The sequence below is a fragment of the Pinus tabuliformis genome, chromosome 3_2 (assembly GCF_031772625.1).
Source record: "Pinus tabuliformis cultivar Carrire ecotype Pingquan chromosome 3_2, CPIR1, whole genome shotgun sequence".
In the NCBI taxonomy this organism is placed as follows: Eukaryota; Viridiplantae; Streptophyta; class Pinopsida; order Pinales; family Pinaceae; genus Pinus; species Pinus tabuliformis.
In genome coordinates this window covers 815,305,175-815,322,207 of record NC_142302.1, presented here as the reverse complement: position 1 = coordinate 815,322,207, position 17,033 = coordinate 815,305,175, and the positions used below count along the sequence as shown (strand labels likewise).

The 17,033-nt window shown below is 34.3% G+C and overlaps 1 protein-coding gene across 1 annotated transcript; it reads left to right on the top strand.

Annotated features, from left to right (window-relative positions):
- Positions 1 to 239: 239 nt before the first annotated feature.
- On the top strand, positions 240 to 1,190 carry LOC149183121 (cysteine-rich receptor-like protein kinase 2). Its single transcript, XM_089414838.1, has 2 exons — positions 240 to 1,011; positions 1,099 to 1,190. The coding sequence occupies exons 1-2, from the start codon at positions 276 to 278 to the stop codon at positions 1,188 to 1,190; spliced, it is 828 nt and encodes a 275-aa protein (XP_089270964.1). The 5' UTR covers positions 240 to 275.
- The last annotated feature ends 15,843 nt before the right edge of the window (positions 1,191 to 17,033 follow it).

Below are 17,033 nucleotides of genomic sequence, written 5' to 3'. Positions count from 1 at the left end.
TCTAGAACAGCGGCTAGCTGTTTTCTGGATACAACATTAAATGATTTTTGAATATTGCGGACAGGTAGTTGGAATTATTTATGATTTCCAACAGACATTGACGGTTGATATTGGCATCGAACACTTCAAGAACCGTAGGACAAGTGGATTTAAATCTGTTATCTTTTGCCCCTATTTAAATCTGTCTCGAGAGTAAATTTTATTTCAGGTTTTTGAGATATAAGCACAACGTTCGGTTCCAAACCCAAACTATATTGGTTATTGGCTGGACTGATATGGTGGAACTTCCTCATTTTGCACTTCTCGTTACTATGGCGGCTATCATGACTGCAGTCAATCTTGCAGTCGACAATCCCCAGACTAGATTGCTGGGAGAATGGTGCAGCCCCCACGTGTCTGTTAATTCCACAGCGGTTACAGACAATCTGGATTCTGTCTTGCAATCGCTATTTTCAAATCTCTCTAAAGATGGCTTCGCTACTTCAATGCAAATCGATTCTGGCAAAACGGATCCTGTCTATGGTCTTGCTGTTTGTCGGAAGTATTTGAACGCCAGCGAGTGCTCCAAATGCGTGAAGGAAGCGTCGATACAAGCGAAATCAGTGTGTCCTCAAGCTAATGGTGCTCGCGTTCATTTGGACGGTTGTCTTCTCCGCTATGAGAATAATAACTTTTATAGTCAGGATGTGGACCCTGTGACATACGCTTATTGTGCCGGCACGAATTCCAGCGATGCACAGACATTCCTTCAAAGAGCCCAGGACTTATCCGCGCAGCTCTTCACCAACGCTTCTGAAAATAATGGTTATGCCGTTGGATCCATTGATGGCTCCTTATATGGTCTCGTTCAGTGTTGGCCCTCGCTTACTCATATTAGTTGTCAACGATGCATGACCGAAGCTAAAAATAAATTACTTGCCTGTCCTCCCCAAAGTGAAGGCCGAGGTCTCGAGGCCGGTTGTTTCATGCGCTACTCAACATACTCGTTTTTCACAGATAAGCAGACTTCCGGTATGAGTTTTAGATTTGCTACAACTATTTGGAGTTTGATTTTCATATAACACATGTGTTGATTGCTTTGCTTTGTTTTAAACGCAGCATCCCCGAATTTAACACCGTCGTCCGGGAAATCGTCATCGAAAACAGCGCCTATATTGCTTGGATTCACGAGGGTTGCAATTTCAAATTGATGTGACGCCCATATTCCAACCCGATTCACACCGTACACTCTGGTTGTGGGATACCACTCTGGTCATACTTTTCGGGGTTGAAGTATTTGAACGACTGCCCAGTTTCCCCTCAGATCTCCCGTAACTGTTTTGATGCCCATTGCCCACACGTAAAGTTCATAGGAACGTTCTTGAATACGTTCTTGAATCAAATCAGTAGATCCGTGTAGACATCATCTTTGTCCGCGGAATTTAGGGCAACAAATAAATCCTAAGCTATTGGGTCATGAATGCGGTTTAAGAGTACTATGATGGGACCTCAAGTCGGCCAGCAATCGCCTAACAACTTCACCATACATGCATGGGCATGTAACGGGATGGCAGCCCTCCGGTCGGGAAATGACTCAGCCTCCACCGGAAAATACTGACGCGATGGCTGGATATTTCAGCAATGTCGAGGAACGGACGGGCCCATTTATTTTCCGGAAATTGTACAGCTCCCGAGATTTCTTCGTTTAACCTAATTTGATAATGATATTTATTTGAAATAAAATGATTAATATATAATGTTTTTTAGTTTTGGATTTAATTTTATTAACTATATTTAAAGTAGTGGAATGTTTTATAGTTTAATTTTAATTTGGTTGATTTATTTTTATTAACTGTATTTAAAGTAGTGGAATGTTTAATAGTTTAATTTTAATTTGGTTAGGTGTTGTTATGTGATGTTAAATAATATTATATTAGGATGGGGACATAAATTAAATGATTTTCTAATTCTTAAATTATTTAAAAAATATTAAAAAATATAATTCAATTATAATTTTATTTTAAAATATGATTAGACTTTCAGGAAATATTTTAAGATATTTTTGGTAGTATATAAAGATTAAGATTTATTTTCAAAATAGTTATGTTTTTTTTTTTATTAATTAAAAAAATGTCATATTAAATGAGATAGTTTTTTAGGCATGTAGTATTGATAAACCATTGTATTGACCTATAATATTCTAACAAAAACTTATTTAAAATTAAAAATCTCCATGCTAAAGTGAGGGTGAATATCTATAGTTTAATTTTATTTTTTGTTTTTAAATTTTAAAGTAATATTACTTATTTATATATTAATTCATTTTATAATGAGTAATAAAATTTAAAAATTCATTTAAATTAATTTCATTTAAATTATTATTAATTATAAAAATATTATTATTATTAATTATAAAAATAAATTAATATATAAGGTAACCTATATACATTTTAAAAAACATGTAACAATATTCTTAACCATGGAGATTCATGTCCACTATATCATGAAAATTTTTAACTTCTAAATAGCACTTGTTACAATACCAGGGACCAATACCATGGGTTATTAATATGAATTATATAACATTTTATTTAATTAATTAATTAGAGATAATTAATTAAAAAACATAACTAATTTAAAGATAAATCTTAAGCCTTGATCTGTGAATATTACTATGAATATTTCAACATATTTTATAGAAATTAGATCTCTACTTTAACATTTCTAAAATAACTTAAAAATAATTAAAAATCACTAAAAATTGGAATTTCTGAAATATCACTCTTTATTTCCCCATTATTTTTGTTTCCCTTACCTATAATCATATAATATAACCTCACTGCTCTAAATTTGGTTTGGTATCCCACTTGGTTGAGCATGATAATGAAATTTGTCCTATATTCTTTATTCTCTTAATGATTTCTTTAAAGCTTCATGGCTATGGTATACGCTAGGCTAGAGATATAGATATGGAGTAGCTGACTTAGATCCACCCTAATATAAGAACGTTCGTTATTGTTATGTTGTCCTTAACTCATGACCAAAACCTTATGACATTTTATTAACATTTAAACCGCATTCATGACACAATAATGCATTAGTGCTAAGTTACGCAAACTTCTGGTCCATCATAATCCCAAGTCCTCGACACCGCAATCGTGCAAATTACATTGCACAACTACAACACTAATTTGCTGTCAAAGTACAAAACGTCCGGAAGGTTCACCGCACCTTGTCTTAAATATTAAAATTCTATTAATCTAAAAGGTATTGCTCTAATAATTCTCAATACGATCTCAAAAAAAATTATGTTAAAATTTATTTACGTGAAACACTCGTGCGTCACGCGGGAGATTTTTATTAGTACAAAGTATAAACTATTTTCTTACATATGTGTGACTCACTAACCTTCTTGAGCTCAAACCTGAAAGTTCAAGGACGATAGCATTTAGCCGTTAAATATTATTTTTCGTATTCTATTGTGATGGAAAATAGATAAATAAGCAAAATTAAGTTTTGGCACCAAATTACTCTATTGTCATGAAAAATAATTAAAAACACAACAAATTATTTCTAGGATATATTTGGCAACAAATTTGTATATGATACTACTTTGGGGTTTTAATTATCAAGGATGGGTAGCACGTGGGGTGAACGGGACTTTCACCATGGTCTAGGAAAGAAAGCGAGCACCAAAAGGCATTGTTGAATGTTCTTAATTTCAAGAACCTTGAACAAGTCTTCAAACCAATCTCTATAGGGATTATTTGAGTCACACTAGGGTGAGTAGTTTCATGGATTGATATTCTATTAATGTAAAATCATATTCATTTATATAATGAGTTTAATCTTGGTTTCATTTTCCAAGGTTCCATTCATCTTTGTATTCTCCTATTTTTCCTAATTATTTACACTTTTATTTATAAGGAAAAAATCATGAAGGATTATGTCTCCAAGATTCCCCCTTAAGCCAAATGGATGTTTATGAGTCCAAGCATTATTATGAATTTTCAAACATTTCCCTTTCAAGCCCTTCGGTAAATATTTCCACAATTTGTTCATTTGTGGATCAATGTCTCAAATGAATAATCTTGGCCTCTAGATGATATTGAATCAAATGATACTTTGTGTTTATGCGTTTGGTTTGATCATAGGATATAGGATTCTTATGCAACCTAATTACAAAAGTAATTTGTCAGTCATGAGAGGAGTAGAATTGACTTGTTTCTCTTGCAAATATTCGAGCATTTTCGTAAGCCAAGAAATCTCTTTTTTGTTTCCGCAACAACACATATCCTACTTCTATTGTGGAATTTCCTCGAACTCTCTATTTATGTGACCTCCAAGAGATATTTTTTTCTCCAAGACACATTAGATATCCTAAACTTGAAAATCTATTTTCTTTATCACCATCAAATGAATTGAAATATCCAATGAAGTTGAAATCATCCACATGTGAATATTTGATCAAAAAGTTTTTAGTTCTATTTAAGTGTTTTATATTTTTTTTTTGTGTTAGATTATTGTTGTTCACAAGGTTTTCACAAAAAATTGGAAAGAATCGTAGCAACAAATATAATATCTAGTCTAGTATGGTAATGACGATAAGACTTCCCAGAGGTTGTGTGTACATGGTTTGCATTCTCAAATTAATTTCCCTTTTTTTATGTAAGCTTCAAATTTTGTTCCATTGGAGTAGAAAGAGGGTTGCATTCAGTCATGCCAAACGTATTCAAGAACTCTACATTGTAGTTCTTTTGAGAAATGAATATATGTACTTTGGATGTCAAGTCACTTTAATTCCCAATTAGTAACAAATATGTCCCAAATTTGTCATTTGAAATCCCTTCTTCAATTATTTATTTATGGATTCGATATAGCTTTCATTATTCCCTATCATGAGTAGATGATCTACATGTGCTAGAAGACATACAACAATCTTTCCAAATTTCTTGACAAAGTTGCATCATCAAGATCAAAGTGTTTGACATTCAATTTCAGAAGATGCTCAATAGAATTTTCATACTAGGTTGATGTTGCCTTTCTTACAATATATAAGGATTTGATGCATTTACAAACTTTATGCTTTTGTCCCTTCCAAAAATAAACTTATTTTTAACACATTAAGACATTTTATTTCAAATATTTATTGAATAAAGTAGCCTTGACATCCATTTGATGAAATTTCCATCCATTTGAGCTACTAAGGAAATGAGAGTCTAGATGGTGGCACATTTTGTTGTAGTGGAAAAGGTATCGTTATAATCAATACCTTCTTTATGTGCAAATTCATTTTCCACAAGCCTTGCTCTGTTCTCTTCAAGTGAGCCATATGATTTGTACTTGTTCTTGTAGATCATCTTGCAGCGATTTAGTTTTGTTCTGAATGGAGGCTCCATCCACTTCCATGTTCCATTGTTTATCAAAGAATCGTACTCCTTCTGCATTGCTTCATTCCATTCATCATGAGTAGTAGCTTCTTTAGTTAAAATTTCTTCAAAGTTAGTGGATAAATTCAATTCAAATTTATATGAAGCATCCATATCATCTACATCAACTAAATTTAAATTATATGTATGACCTCCATCTTGTTTGGTGGAACCACTAGCTATTGTCTTTCACATCTCACCTAGATGAACACTTTCAAGTGTTTTGATGAGCCATCTTGGGGGACATTTCTAAGATGGTCCACGTTTCGCAATTGATTGAGATGAGATTGCATGAAAATTTGTATCTCTAATCCTCTCAATAACATCATTCAAATGATATTCATGATATGATGATGTCATTGGAACTTCAGGAGGAAGATATGGTTCTTCAAAAATAGATTTTGCCTACTATTCCAAGATAGGAATCCACCTTTAAAGATGTGCAATATTACTATCTGTTAGAAACACAATCCTCAGAGGTTATGTAATTTTGGAATAATCACATTGTAGAAGGCAAAAGGCCTCAAGTGAAGTGGAAGAGTCATGCGGAGTCCAAGATACATATTAGAATATGAAATAAAGGGTCTTAATATAATGTATTGATGTGTATGATATGAATTGGAAATGAAACCCATGCCTATATATATTGTTTATTTTCATTTGTTCTTCTAACATTATCAAATTCCTAATGTTCCTTTACATCCACGAATCTATCCAAACAATTAAGATACCACTCTATAGTATTGTTAGTCTTGGAAGATCATGAAAAATTGCATCTATGAAAAGAATAAACTTCTTGTTTACTTCATCAAAAGGATGATATACCTTTGTGGTATCTAAATAACCTAAAAATATGCACCTTCTAACTCCTTGCATCAAGCTTGCCTCTTCACTCCTTATGAATCAATGCATAGTAAGTGGAACTAAAGACCTCTGGATGCCTCACCAAAGCAATTTGGCCATAATACATTTCATATGGAGTCTTATTTATAAGAGAATGAGATGGAAATATTTGTTTCACATATAATGCATATATAATCCCATAAACCCAAAACATCAAATATACATTTTTGAAGGTGTAATATTCCTCTTTATTATTTTTCTAAAATTCCTATAAATTATTACACCGTAAAAAAATTTCATACATACTAATAAAATGCAACAGGGATCCACAAAAGTTACACACAATATGCAAGAAACCCAACTTTATTTATTTAATAATAATTTCTAGGAAGATATTACATCGAAAACTTGGAAGATATACTAAATTTCTAGGTTTCGAACTTCTTCAAGCTTATCTCTAGAAACTTGGTCCACCAACTCAATCCTTTTGAGATACAATAGTTCATACCTCTGAAGCACAATTAAACATCTACAACACAATAATTGGCTAGGGTGTTCCTTTCAACAACGAAACCAACCGCCACTATCTAGGGTGTGTATTTCAACATTGAAACCCAAAAATGAAATGAGGGCTTCTCACTCCCACCTTAAGCCACAATTCTCAGGACTATTAACCAAATATCAAATGCCCAATTAGATCCCAAGTTAACTCTCATATTCCTTTAAATGTTTGTTCTCCTCAAAATGCCATTAGTGAAATACCATGGTTCACTAAAATATCATGGGTGACCTTCAATAATAAAATGAGTTTTATGACTTTTATCTCTTAATTAAATAAAAATTCTTATATAATTTCATTTCTAATTTAATTATGCACTATCACCTTTGAGATTAAATTAAATAATTAAATTAATTATTCCTTGTCCCATGTTCCCAGAAAATGGGCACTATAGTCCCCCTTTCTTGAGATTGCTTGTCTAAAGCAATCTAAACTTGTATTCTTGGGTCCTAGAAAATCATCAGGAATATTGATTTTATACAATCCAATAGCTACAAATTAATACAAGCATTCTAATTGAACCTATAAATGCTCCATGTACCTTCGTTAAATCATTGATCTCAGCATCAATGTCTAACTCTGTCATCTCGTGAAATAACCCACTATAATGTAAATTAGGAGACAAAAATGAAGTTGATGCTCTACATTGATGTCTCTCATTAAGAAAAATAATAATGCTAGAACATGTATTTTTTGCATAAGCCTTTTTCAAGAAATTGAAAAAAAAAACATAAAAAACTATAAAAATCAATCAAAGATAATAAACTGATGAATTTGAGAAGTTAGGCCTAGTAAAAAATTCATAACAATAATAGAAAACCCAACCTCTGACTTTCGAACTTGAAATCAAAGGTCGGGCCTAAAATGATTTCTTTTAAAAGTTTTCATCTCCCAACCTTCGACCTCCCAACCTAGCAATTGTTGTGACCCCCACCCCCCCTGACCTGGACCTTGCCCCAACACAATTTTGAGCTAGTGTCAGAACCAGTAAATCTATTTATGTTTTTTGAAGTACCTCTAACTGTCCGTCTACCCGATTTGTGGGTTCTTCGTATGTGAATAAAATAATATTTTTTCTCGACTTGAGCTCCTTTCATTATTTTTAAATTCTTGTTGCTTTTAAGTAATAAAACGATTTTTTTGTCATGTTTGGTTGTAGGTTTTAAATAGATATTTTCCTGACTCCAACACCGATCTCACCACATTTTTCAAAAAATGGTTGAGAGGTCTTTTCACATTAATTTGAAATTCATTTTGTGTTATGCGAATTAAACAACTCAAACTCCAAGATTTAATCAAAAGCATGAAGCATTTTTCATTAGACTCTTTCAAAACCTTTTATTTTCAGTTAAACCTCAGGTGTGAACTATTTTCTGCAACCACAACCTGAAAACCTGGACTTAAACCTAAGTTGTGACAATTTTCTCTATAACCTACACTTTCTAGTAAGTGGTGATATTTCAAAAGGTTTATTTTTATTGAATTAGAGTGGTCTTAATAAAAAAATCTTAATTATTTCTTTTATTGAACGTACAGGGCACAAAATGGGAAAAAAGAGCAAATTCCCCCTCCCCCCGCACCCCAAGGAAAGGAATTCAACAGATTAAAGAAATACTAAAAGAGATCGAAGATCCATAACCAATAAACTATAATTTGAACTCAGCATTGATTTTCGATACCACTTTCAAAACACAAGACATAGGTATGATGAAATAGGAGGAAATTTATAATTACTTTGAGAATAGGTAGTGGCTAAAGTCAGAAAGTTATAGTATGGAGAAAAATTCACAGTATGAGAACATTAGAAGGACGAATTACACAAGGTTGTTGCTATGGCTAAAATCTTTCCTTATTATGACATGATACAATGGATTTTGGGTCATATTGACATTCATACATGCACAATTACAAATTCCAATAGAAATGTCATAAAATCTTGGAGATTAGACACCCTTTCAATAATTTATAAGCTCAACTCTCATGAACTCTCCATTACCTCTCATTTTCTTGATAATTTCAATAATACAGTTTCACAAAAAATGGCAAAAATTATGATAAACTTATTGAAGACTGATTGCGGGAAGAGAAAGAGGCTTCAAACTCAAATTATCTAAGGATTACCCTATTGTTATTTTCAAAAGGACTTTTAGGTTCATCGTCAAAATTTTATCCAGGTTATATGGTGAAAAGGACCCTTAGCATTGCAAAATTAAGAGGATGTTATTGATTCACAATATCCACCATGACTCAAAAATTTCAATTGGGTTGAAATTCTCTCTCAGAACTTGACAAATGCTTTGAAGTTGGCAGTTTCATGCCCTTCGTGCTATGAACACATTTTTTGTATGTCGACTTATCTTTTGCACATTGTTATTTCCTTCATCCCCTTTCCTCTCATGAAGTGTAATTATCCCACTCACCATCAGCTACCCATTCAAAATCATTCTTTAGTGTTATGGGAAAGTAATTATAACTTTCATTTTGATGAAATTTGCAATTATGTAATGATCCCTCTACATGAGGTCATCTTCAGGGTTGCTCTTCCAAGGATTAGTGAAAACCTAAAAGAGGCACTTGATTAAATAGGACACTATTTCATTGAAGAGTTGTTTTCCTATATCAGAATATATGGGAGTGAGGTTGGTCCACATGTATTTCCAAGGTACAATCCTAAGATAATTTCTCTTAGAGAAGTAGCAAATCAAACAACACTAAATGGTCAAGCACGAAAGATAAGTAAACTTTAGAAGAAGATTTGGCCAAATTTTCCAATAATGTTTGCAAGGACAAAGTCGAAGTACAAAGGTTATGCATTCAAGGAATCTGAAGAACTTAATAGTGTATGGTTTCATTCATTACCCCATTTTGATTATATCCCTAATGGAATAATAAATTATCATTATAGGGTTGTAAGCTATATTAAAACTTGTACACATCAAAAGCCTTCTTTCGATGATGTTTTCATAGAAATTGATAGTTTTGATCAGGTAATTGAAAGGGGAAAACTAATGAGTGTTGAGGACAAGGAAAAACTTCTACAATTTAGAGAAAGCACTTATGAATATTTTCTTAAAAAAAAAAATTATTGCCTTTTGTTGCAATTGAAGATGTGAAATCTCTTGAATGTCTAAAAATTAATTTTACTTAGATTCTTTTAGAACCAGTGTCTTCTTATGGGCAATTTCAAGAAATTCAAATTGAAAATATGCCTGATCTTTCTATTACACTCCAACGATCAACGACTCTAGAGGATATAAAAGATGTTAATGTTAAATAACATCAACAACAAGGCCATATGATTGAATAAATAAATATAATAATAGAGGTTAAGGACTAGAAACAAGAAGCAGATGATCAAGTAACCAAGAAAAGTCTCTTCCCCAAAGACATTATTGTGCTTGATTCTCCTAATGAAACCACCCAAGAAGACTTACAAGCTAGAAAATATGCTCAAAAAACTGAAGAGATGGAGATGGATAAAAAGGATGAGCAAGTGATTATTCATTTGAAAGTTAAAGAGAGTCTTAATAAAAAGAGAGATTCAATTTAACACACTAAAAACACTAACCTTTCAGTACCAGAAACATCCCCAATAACTTCCATGACTTCCATCTCCATAAAAATTCCTCTAGATTCAATTTTTTTTTCAGCTTCTTATTAAAATGGAGCCAATATCTAAAATTGTTCCATCTTTAATTGAATATTAGTTTAATACACAGACAAAATCCATTATAATAAGGATTAAGAAGAGGAAGCTTGACACTCTTGAAACATTGTCTGAACATAACTGGTAGCCTACTAGAGATGTGACAGAGAAAGTTAATGAATCTTCATAGGAACTTGGATCATTTGTTAACAATCAACAATATCATGTCAATGAACTTGGATCAGCTTATAAAAGTAAGCTGCGAAGAATTAAAGAGTTATAATTGAAAATCAAAAAGAGAAAAGCATTTAGTGAAGAGATTTGGCAAGTGCATTATGCGACCCTGGCTGGAGAATTCATTATTGAAAGAGAAAACTTACAAAGTCAGTTTGAAATTCAATATAAGGAAATAGAAATTAAGCATTTCTAGTAGATTGAGCAAATTAGAAAGGCATATGAAGAACAAAACTATATGTTGAAAGAAGAATATGAAAGCAACATTGAAGTTATGACTGCAGAAATAAAAGAACAAATTGAAACTCTGAAGTCTCAATTGAAACATGGTCATAATGCTAAATAGAGTCTGAATGTATTCAAAGAATAGGTAATGCAGGTTAACCAAATACTGAAAAAAGGTAAAGCTAAATTCTATAGAAGAATGGATACCATTTTTAAACATTACCAGGAGACTGTGAATCTCAATGAAAATATTGAATCTTTGGTTGAAGAAGATAGAAGTATTAAAGAAAGATTTTCATCAATTCTTGAATGGGAAAAGAGATTACAAGTTGAGGACATTCTTAAAACCACTAACAAGTACAAGACACTCATGTATACTTCATTAAATTACAGATAATCAAGAGCAAAGGAAATCCAAGTGTGGACCAAGAAATCCATTAAACATTGCATCAATGTATGGGAGATAGGGATAGAATTCATTGAACAATTTGATCTTCCTATATCTAAACAAATAAAGGAGGTGGTGCCTGGATCTCTGAATGACCCAAATTTAAACAGGAACACAACAAATCACAAATAAAACCATAAATATAGAGATGCAGCAGAAATAACACTTCATTTCATTAATATCAAATACCGAAATATGCTTACAAATAGAATGGAAATAAGACTAGCTCGGGCAATGGTAGCTTATCTCTGAGAAGAGATGTGGCAGCAAAATGCCTCTAAACTATTTTACAATGAGGCTCGAAGGCCTATTTATTATTGAGGAATAATGGAAAACCCTAAACATCCAAAAACCTAATGCTAGGAGATGAACAACCAAAGCTATGGGCTTAGTTTGTGTAAATTGGTATATCAACTTCCTGGGGTCTTAACTTTGGCATACAATCTCCGTTTGATGCACACAATACCTCATTAGAAAGATTTATCCAAGGACTACAACCTTCGACCAAAAAACAATAGACTTTCTTTATTGCTGTGGTGTTCCAAAAAAATGTCATTTAGGGCCTTAAAACGGCCCCGGAAGTTCAGGATGTGAAAAACCGCCAAAAATAGTAAATTGTGTTACAATTAAGGAAACTAAAAAACTGAAAGAGATAGTGGTGGGGGCCTAGTGGAATAGGTGGGTGGCCACCAACGTCCACCTAAATCACTGAATCAACAACAGAAAGAAGATAGCACAATAGAAGATCTGAAAGTGATAACTAAAACCGAAAATTGGATGCAACAAACTTTCCAAAAGTTTCTACAATTTCCTTTTGAATAGATCAAAATAATTTCAAAAATTGTTGTTAAGTATAGTAAAAAGAAAAGGTGTATCCAAAATTTGGTGTCAATGTGCCAATTCAACATTTTTCATTTCCATTTGATTCACTTTTCAGCAATTTCTCAGGTGCATACAGATTAGGTAAACTTTATCCAAACAAATGCTCCGTCTCTACTCAACATTGAGTATAAAGACTCTGAAGATGAAGAAAAAGTTTGAAAGCGCTTGCCACTTTTCCTGAGAAATTATCCTGAGATAAGGATAGTATTTTATTTTTAGTATCATCTCTAATTAAAGAAAATATTGAATATTTTCTAATTATTTTAGTACTTATATGGCCTCTTACATTGGTGTAAGGGTCAATGAATTGTGGAACTGAAGACTTGCATGCTATAATAAAATTTTGAGGCTAAGAATTTTTGAAGACCAAATTCATAATCGAATTTGTTTATGAGTTATGCTTTTGATGTCGTATCATCATTTTGATTAGTTAATGGATGCATGTCATGCTCAATTTGTAACTTTATTCATATTCAACTCTGATTCAATCTTCAGATGTTCTGTTAACATTTCTTAAGATATGTTGTAATGTATTTTTAGTGTCACACTGTTAAATTGTTGCAAGAAAAGGATTCATTTTACTTGTGCCTTAGTCAAATGGAGAAATTCAATTTTTGACATTAGCAAGATGACTTAGATTGCAGTTAGCTGGAGTTGTTGGAGATCAGATGCACAGCTAAAATTATTAAAACACACAGCAGAATAAATCAAGCACATAAAACACAAGAATTTAACGTGGTTCACCCAACCAATCTGGGCTACGTCCACCAAACTAAGGCATGGGCAATATTATTAATCAAACATGAGATTACATCAATTCTCTCACACACACTACACCCAGCTATCCGTATGACCACCTATTTTATAGCAAGGAGAATCTAATTGCTTCTCACATCAAATTTAGGATGCATTAAATCTCTCCCAACAACCTGGAGATACTCCAGCAACATATTTTCTATTGTTGTCACACACTGGGATTTTGCCTATTTTGACTAAAACAGAAAAATCTCAACAATCTCCACCTTGACAACAATTAGCCTGATGCCCTATTTGTTTATTATTTTCATCTTTTCTGCAAGCCAAGAGAAGCCAAACACCAACGTAGCTTCTCTAACAAAACTGGTTTCGTGAACATGTCTGCACAGTTTTCCTTTGTAGGCACCTTTTCAAGAGAAACGCCCCTTTCAGTGATAACCTGTCTTACAAAATGATACTTGATTGGAATATGCTTTGATTTACTATGATAGGCTGGATTCTTAGCCAAATGTATTGCACTTTGACTGTCACAAAGTAACCTGATGTTGTCCTGTAACCTACCAAACTCACCAAGCAAACCTTTCAACCATACTGCCTCTTTGCAAGCATGCGAAGCAGTAATGTATTCTGCTTCAGTAGTGGATAAAGCAACAATGTTTTGTAGCTTTGACATCCAGCTAATAGCTCCACCTGCAAGAGTAAAGACATACCCTGAAGTTGACCTTCTCTTATCCAAATCACCTGCAAAATCAGAATCAACATATCCGCAAATAGATTCACTACTCTTATTGTAAGTAATACAATAACTACTTGTGCCTCTCATATACCGAAGCACCCATTTTACCGCTGACCAGTGCTCTTTACCCGGATTTTCCATGTACCTGCTGACAACCCCACCTGCATGTGAAATATCTGGTCGCGTACACACCATCGCATACATCAAACATCCTACTATATTGGCATATGGAATTCGAGACATATAATCCTTTTCTTCATCTGTATTAGGACATAAACTGGAAGAAAGCTTGAAATGGGAAGCTAAAGGGACTGACACAGGCTTCACATTATTCATACCAAACCTCAAAAGTATTTTCTCAACATACTTCTGTTGTGATAGCCAGAGCTTACCATTACTCCTGTCTCTGAAAATCTCCATGTCCAAAATCTGTCTTGCCGCTCCTAGATCTTTCATATCAAACGTCCTTGCCATCTGAGTCTTCAACCTGTTGATTTCTTCAATGCTTTTGCTTGCTAAAAGCATATCATCAACATACAACACTAAGATAATGAACATGCCATTATTTAACTGCTTAAAGTAAACACAATGATCATATTCACTTCTTACATATTTCTGACTCAACATGAAAGAATCAAACTTCTTATACCACTGCCGAGGCGATTGTTTCAGGCCATATAATGACTTCTTGAGCCTGCAGACAAATTTCTCATTGCGATGCTGAACAAACCCTTCCGGTTGTTCCATATATATTTCCTCATCTAAGTCTCCATGTAGAAATGCAGTCTTAACATCTAACTGTTGTAACTCTAAATCAAGCAAAGCCACTAATGCTAACACAATTCTAATAGAAACAATTTTAACCACTGGTGAAAATATCTCATGAAAGTCTATGCCAGATTTCTGAGAAAACCCTTTTGCAACCAGTCTCGCTTTGTACCTGTCTTCCGTATCATTCACACCTCGTTTCACCTTGAACACCCACTCGCATCCCACAGTTTTCCTGCCTTTGGGAAGTTCAACCAGATCCCACGTGCCATTCTTACCTAAGGCCATCATTTCTTCCTTCATAGCTGCTTTCCATTCGTCACTCTTTGAACCTTCTACAGCTTCCTGATAACACAAAGGTTCATCATCATTAGCGATCAAAGCAACTGAAGTAACATAATCATCATACCTTCTCGGAGGGCGTTTTATCCTTGTAGACCTCCTTAAGGATGTTTCTGGGGCTTCCACAATTGGCTGTCTATCATCTGTAGGAACTTCTTCATGATCGCCATCTGAGACCTGTTCATGTCCTCCATCTGAACCCTGTTCATAATCTGATTCTGAAACCTGTTCATGACTAGAATCTGAACTATGATCATCACGACTATCATCAGAAGTGCTGTCAAACTGAATGTGCTGGAAATCAGATACATCATCATGTTTCAATCTACTATCTACATCTAACTGTACAAGAGAGGATTCATTAAATTTTACATCTTTGTTGATGATGATTTTGCGGGTAGTAGGATCCCACAATCTAAATCCCTTTGTTCCATCACCATACCCAACAAAGACATACCTTTTCGATTTCGGATCTAATTTAGTTCGCTGATGTTTAGGTACTAGAGCATATGCATCACAACCAAACACTCTGAGATTAGAATAGTCACAAGGGTGTCATTTCCATACCTCTTGCGGAATCTTGCAGCCTATCGCCGTCGATGGAGATCGGTTTATCACATAACAAGCTGTTGCCACTGCTTCCGTCCACAACTCCTTCTGCAACCCGGCGTTACTCAGCATACACCTTGCTCTCTCTAGAAGAGTCCTGTTCATGCGTTCAACAACTCCATTTTGCTGAGGAGTATAAACCGTGGTCTTATGTCTCTCGATCCCTGCATCCTTGCAATAGCTGTCAAACTCCTTGGAAGTAAACTCACCACCATTGTCAGTTCTTAAACATTTTATAGTTCTACCAGTGTTGTTTTCTACCAATGCTCTAAACTGCTTGAAAACTGTAAAAACATCAGACTTCTTTTTCAACATGTAGACCCATACTTTCCGAGAAAAGTCATCAATAAACGACACAAAATACGACGAGCCACCATACGACGCTGTAGGGGCTGGACCCCAAACATCTGAATGAATATAATCAAGTATCCCTTTACTAGTATGTTTGCCTGTTTTAAACTTTTGTTTACTTTGTTTTCCAAACAAGCAATGTTTACAGAAATCTAACTTTCCAGATCTTAGATTAGGAAGTAACTTGCGGTCAGCCAAAATTTTCAACCCTCGTTCGCTCATATGGCCCAACCTTTGATGCCATAGGCGAATGGAACTACTGTCCTGTTCAGACACCGACACATGATCTGACCCAGTTATACCTTCTAATTGAAAAAGATTTCCTACCTTCTTAGCCTTCAATACTAGTAAGATACCTTTATAGATTTTCATAACTCCACCTTGAATTACAGTTTTATATCCATTCGTATCCAGTGCTCCTAATGAAATTAGATTTTTTCTTAGATCTGGGACATGTCCCACATCAGTTAACAATTTGGTTGTACCATCTAACATTTGCAGTTGTATACTTCCTATTCCAACAATACTGCAAGTGACATCATTACCCATGTACACGACTCCATCATCAACCGATCTATATGTCTTAAACCAGTCTCTATGTAAACACATGTGGTTAGATGCCCCGGAATCTAACAACCAATGTTGATCATGTTTTGAAACATTAACAGACAATACCTCATCACTCATACCTGAACCAGATACTGATCCTGTATCTGTGGTGTTGGCTTCCTTCTTTTCTGTCGAAGAGCCTTCTTTAGCAGCCTGCTTTCGCTTCCAGCAATCCTTTTTCAGATGTCCAACCTTGCCACAATGCCAGCACTTCACTTTTGGCTTCTTGCCTTTGGACTTTGAACGAGAGTCGCTATGCTTGCCCCCTGAGTGTCTCTCTCTTGAGCGACCTCTGGCCATCATTACCTCTGATGTAGAGGTGTCTGCATTCGACCTCTTCCTCGTTTCCTCAGCCAACAAGGCTCCAACAACATCGTCAAACTCAAGAATGTCTGTTGTACTAAAGCTTATGGAAGTAACAAAGTGATCCCAGGATTCGGGCAATGAACACAATAGAGTTATTGCCTTATCCTCTGAATCAAATTTCACATCTAGACTTTCTAATTGCACCAGTAAGGTATTAAAAACATTCAGGTGATCAGTAATTGAGGTACCTTCTTTCATCCGCAAACCATAAAGTTGTCGTTTCAGGAGAATCCGATTTGTCAAAGATTTCG

What these genes read in the sequence shown, in the direction of transcription:
- LOC149183121 (XM_089414838.1), top strand. Translation starts at nt 276, where the DNA reads ATGGTGGAACTTCCTCATTTTGCACTTCTCGTTACTATGGCGGCTATC. An exon ending in CACAGATAAGCAGACTTCCG is followed by an intron (nt 1,012 to 1,098) that starts GTATGAGTTTTA and finishes TTTTAAACGCAG; the next exon opens with CATCCCCGAATTTAACACCG.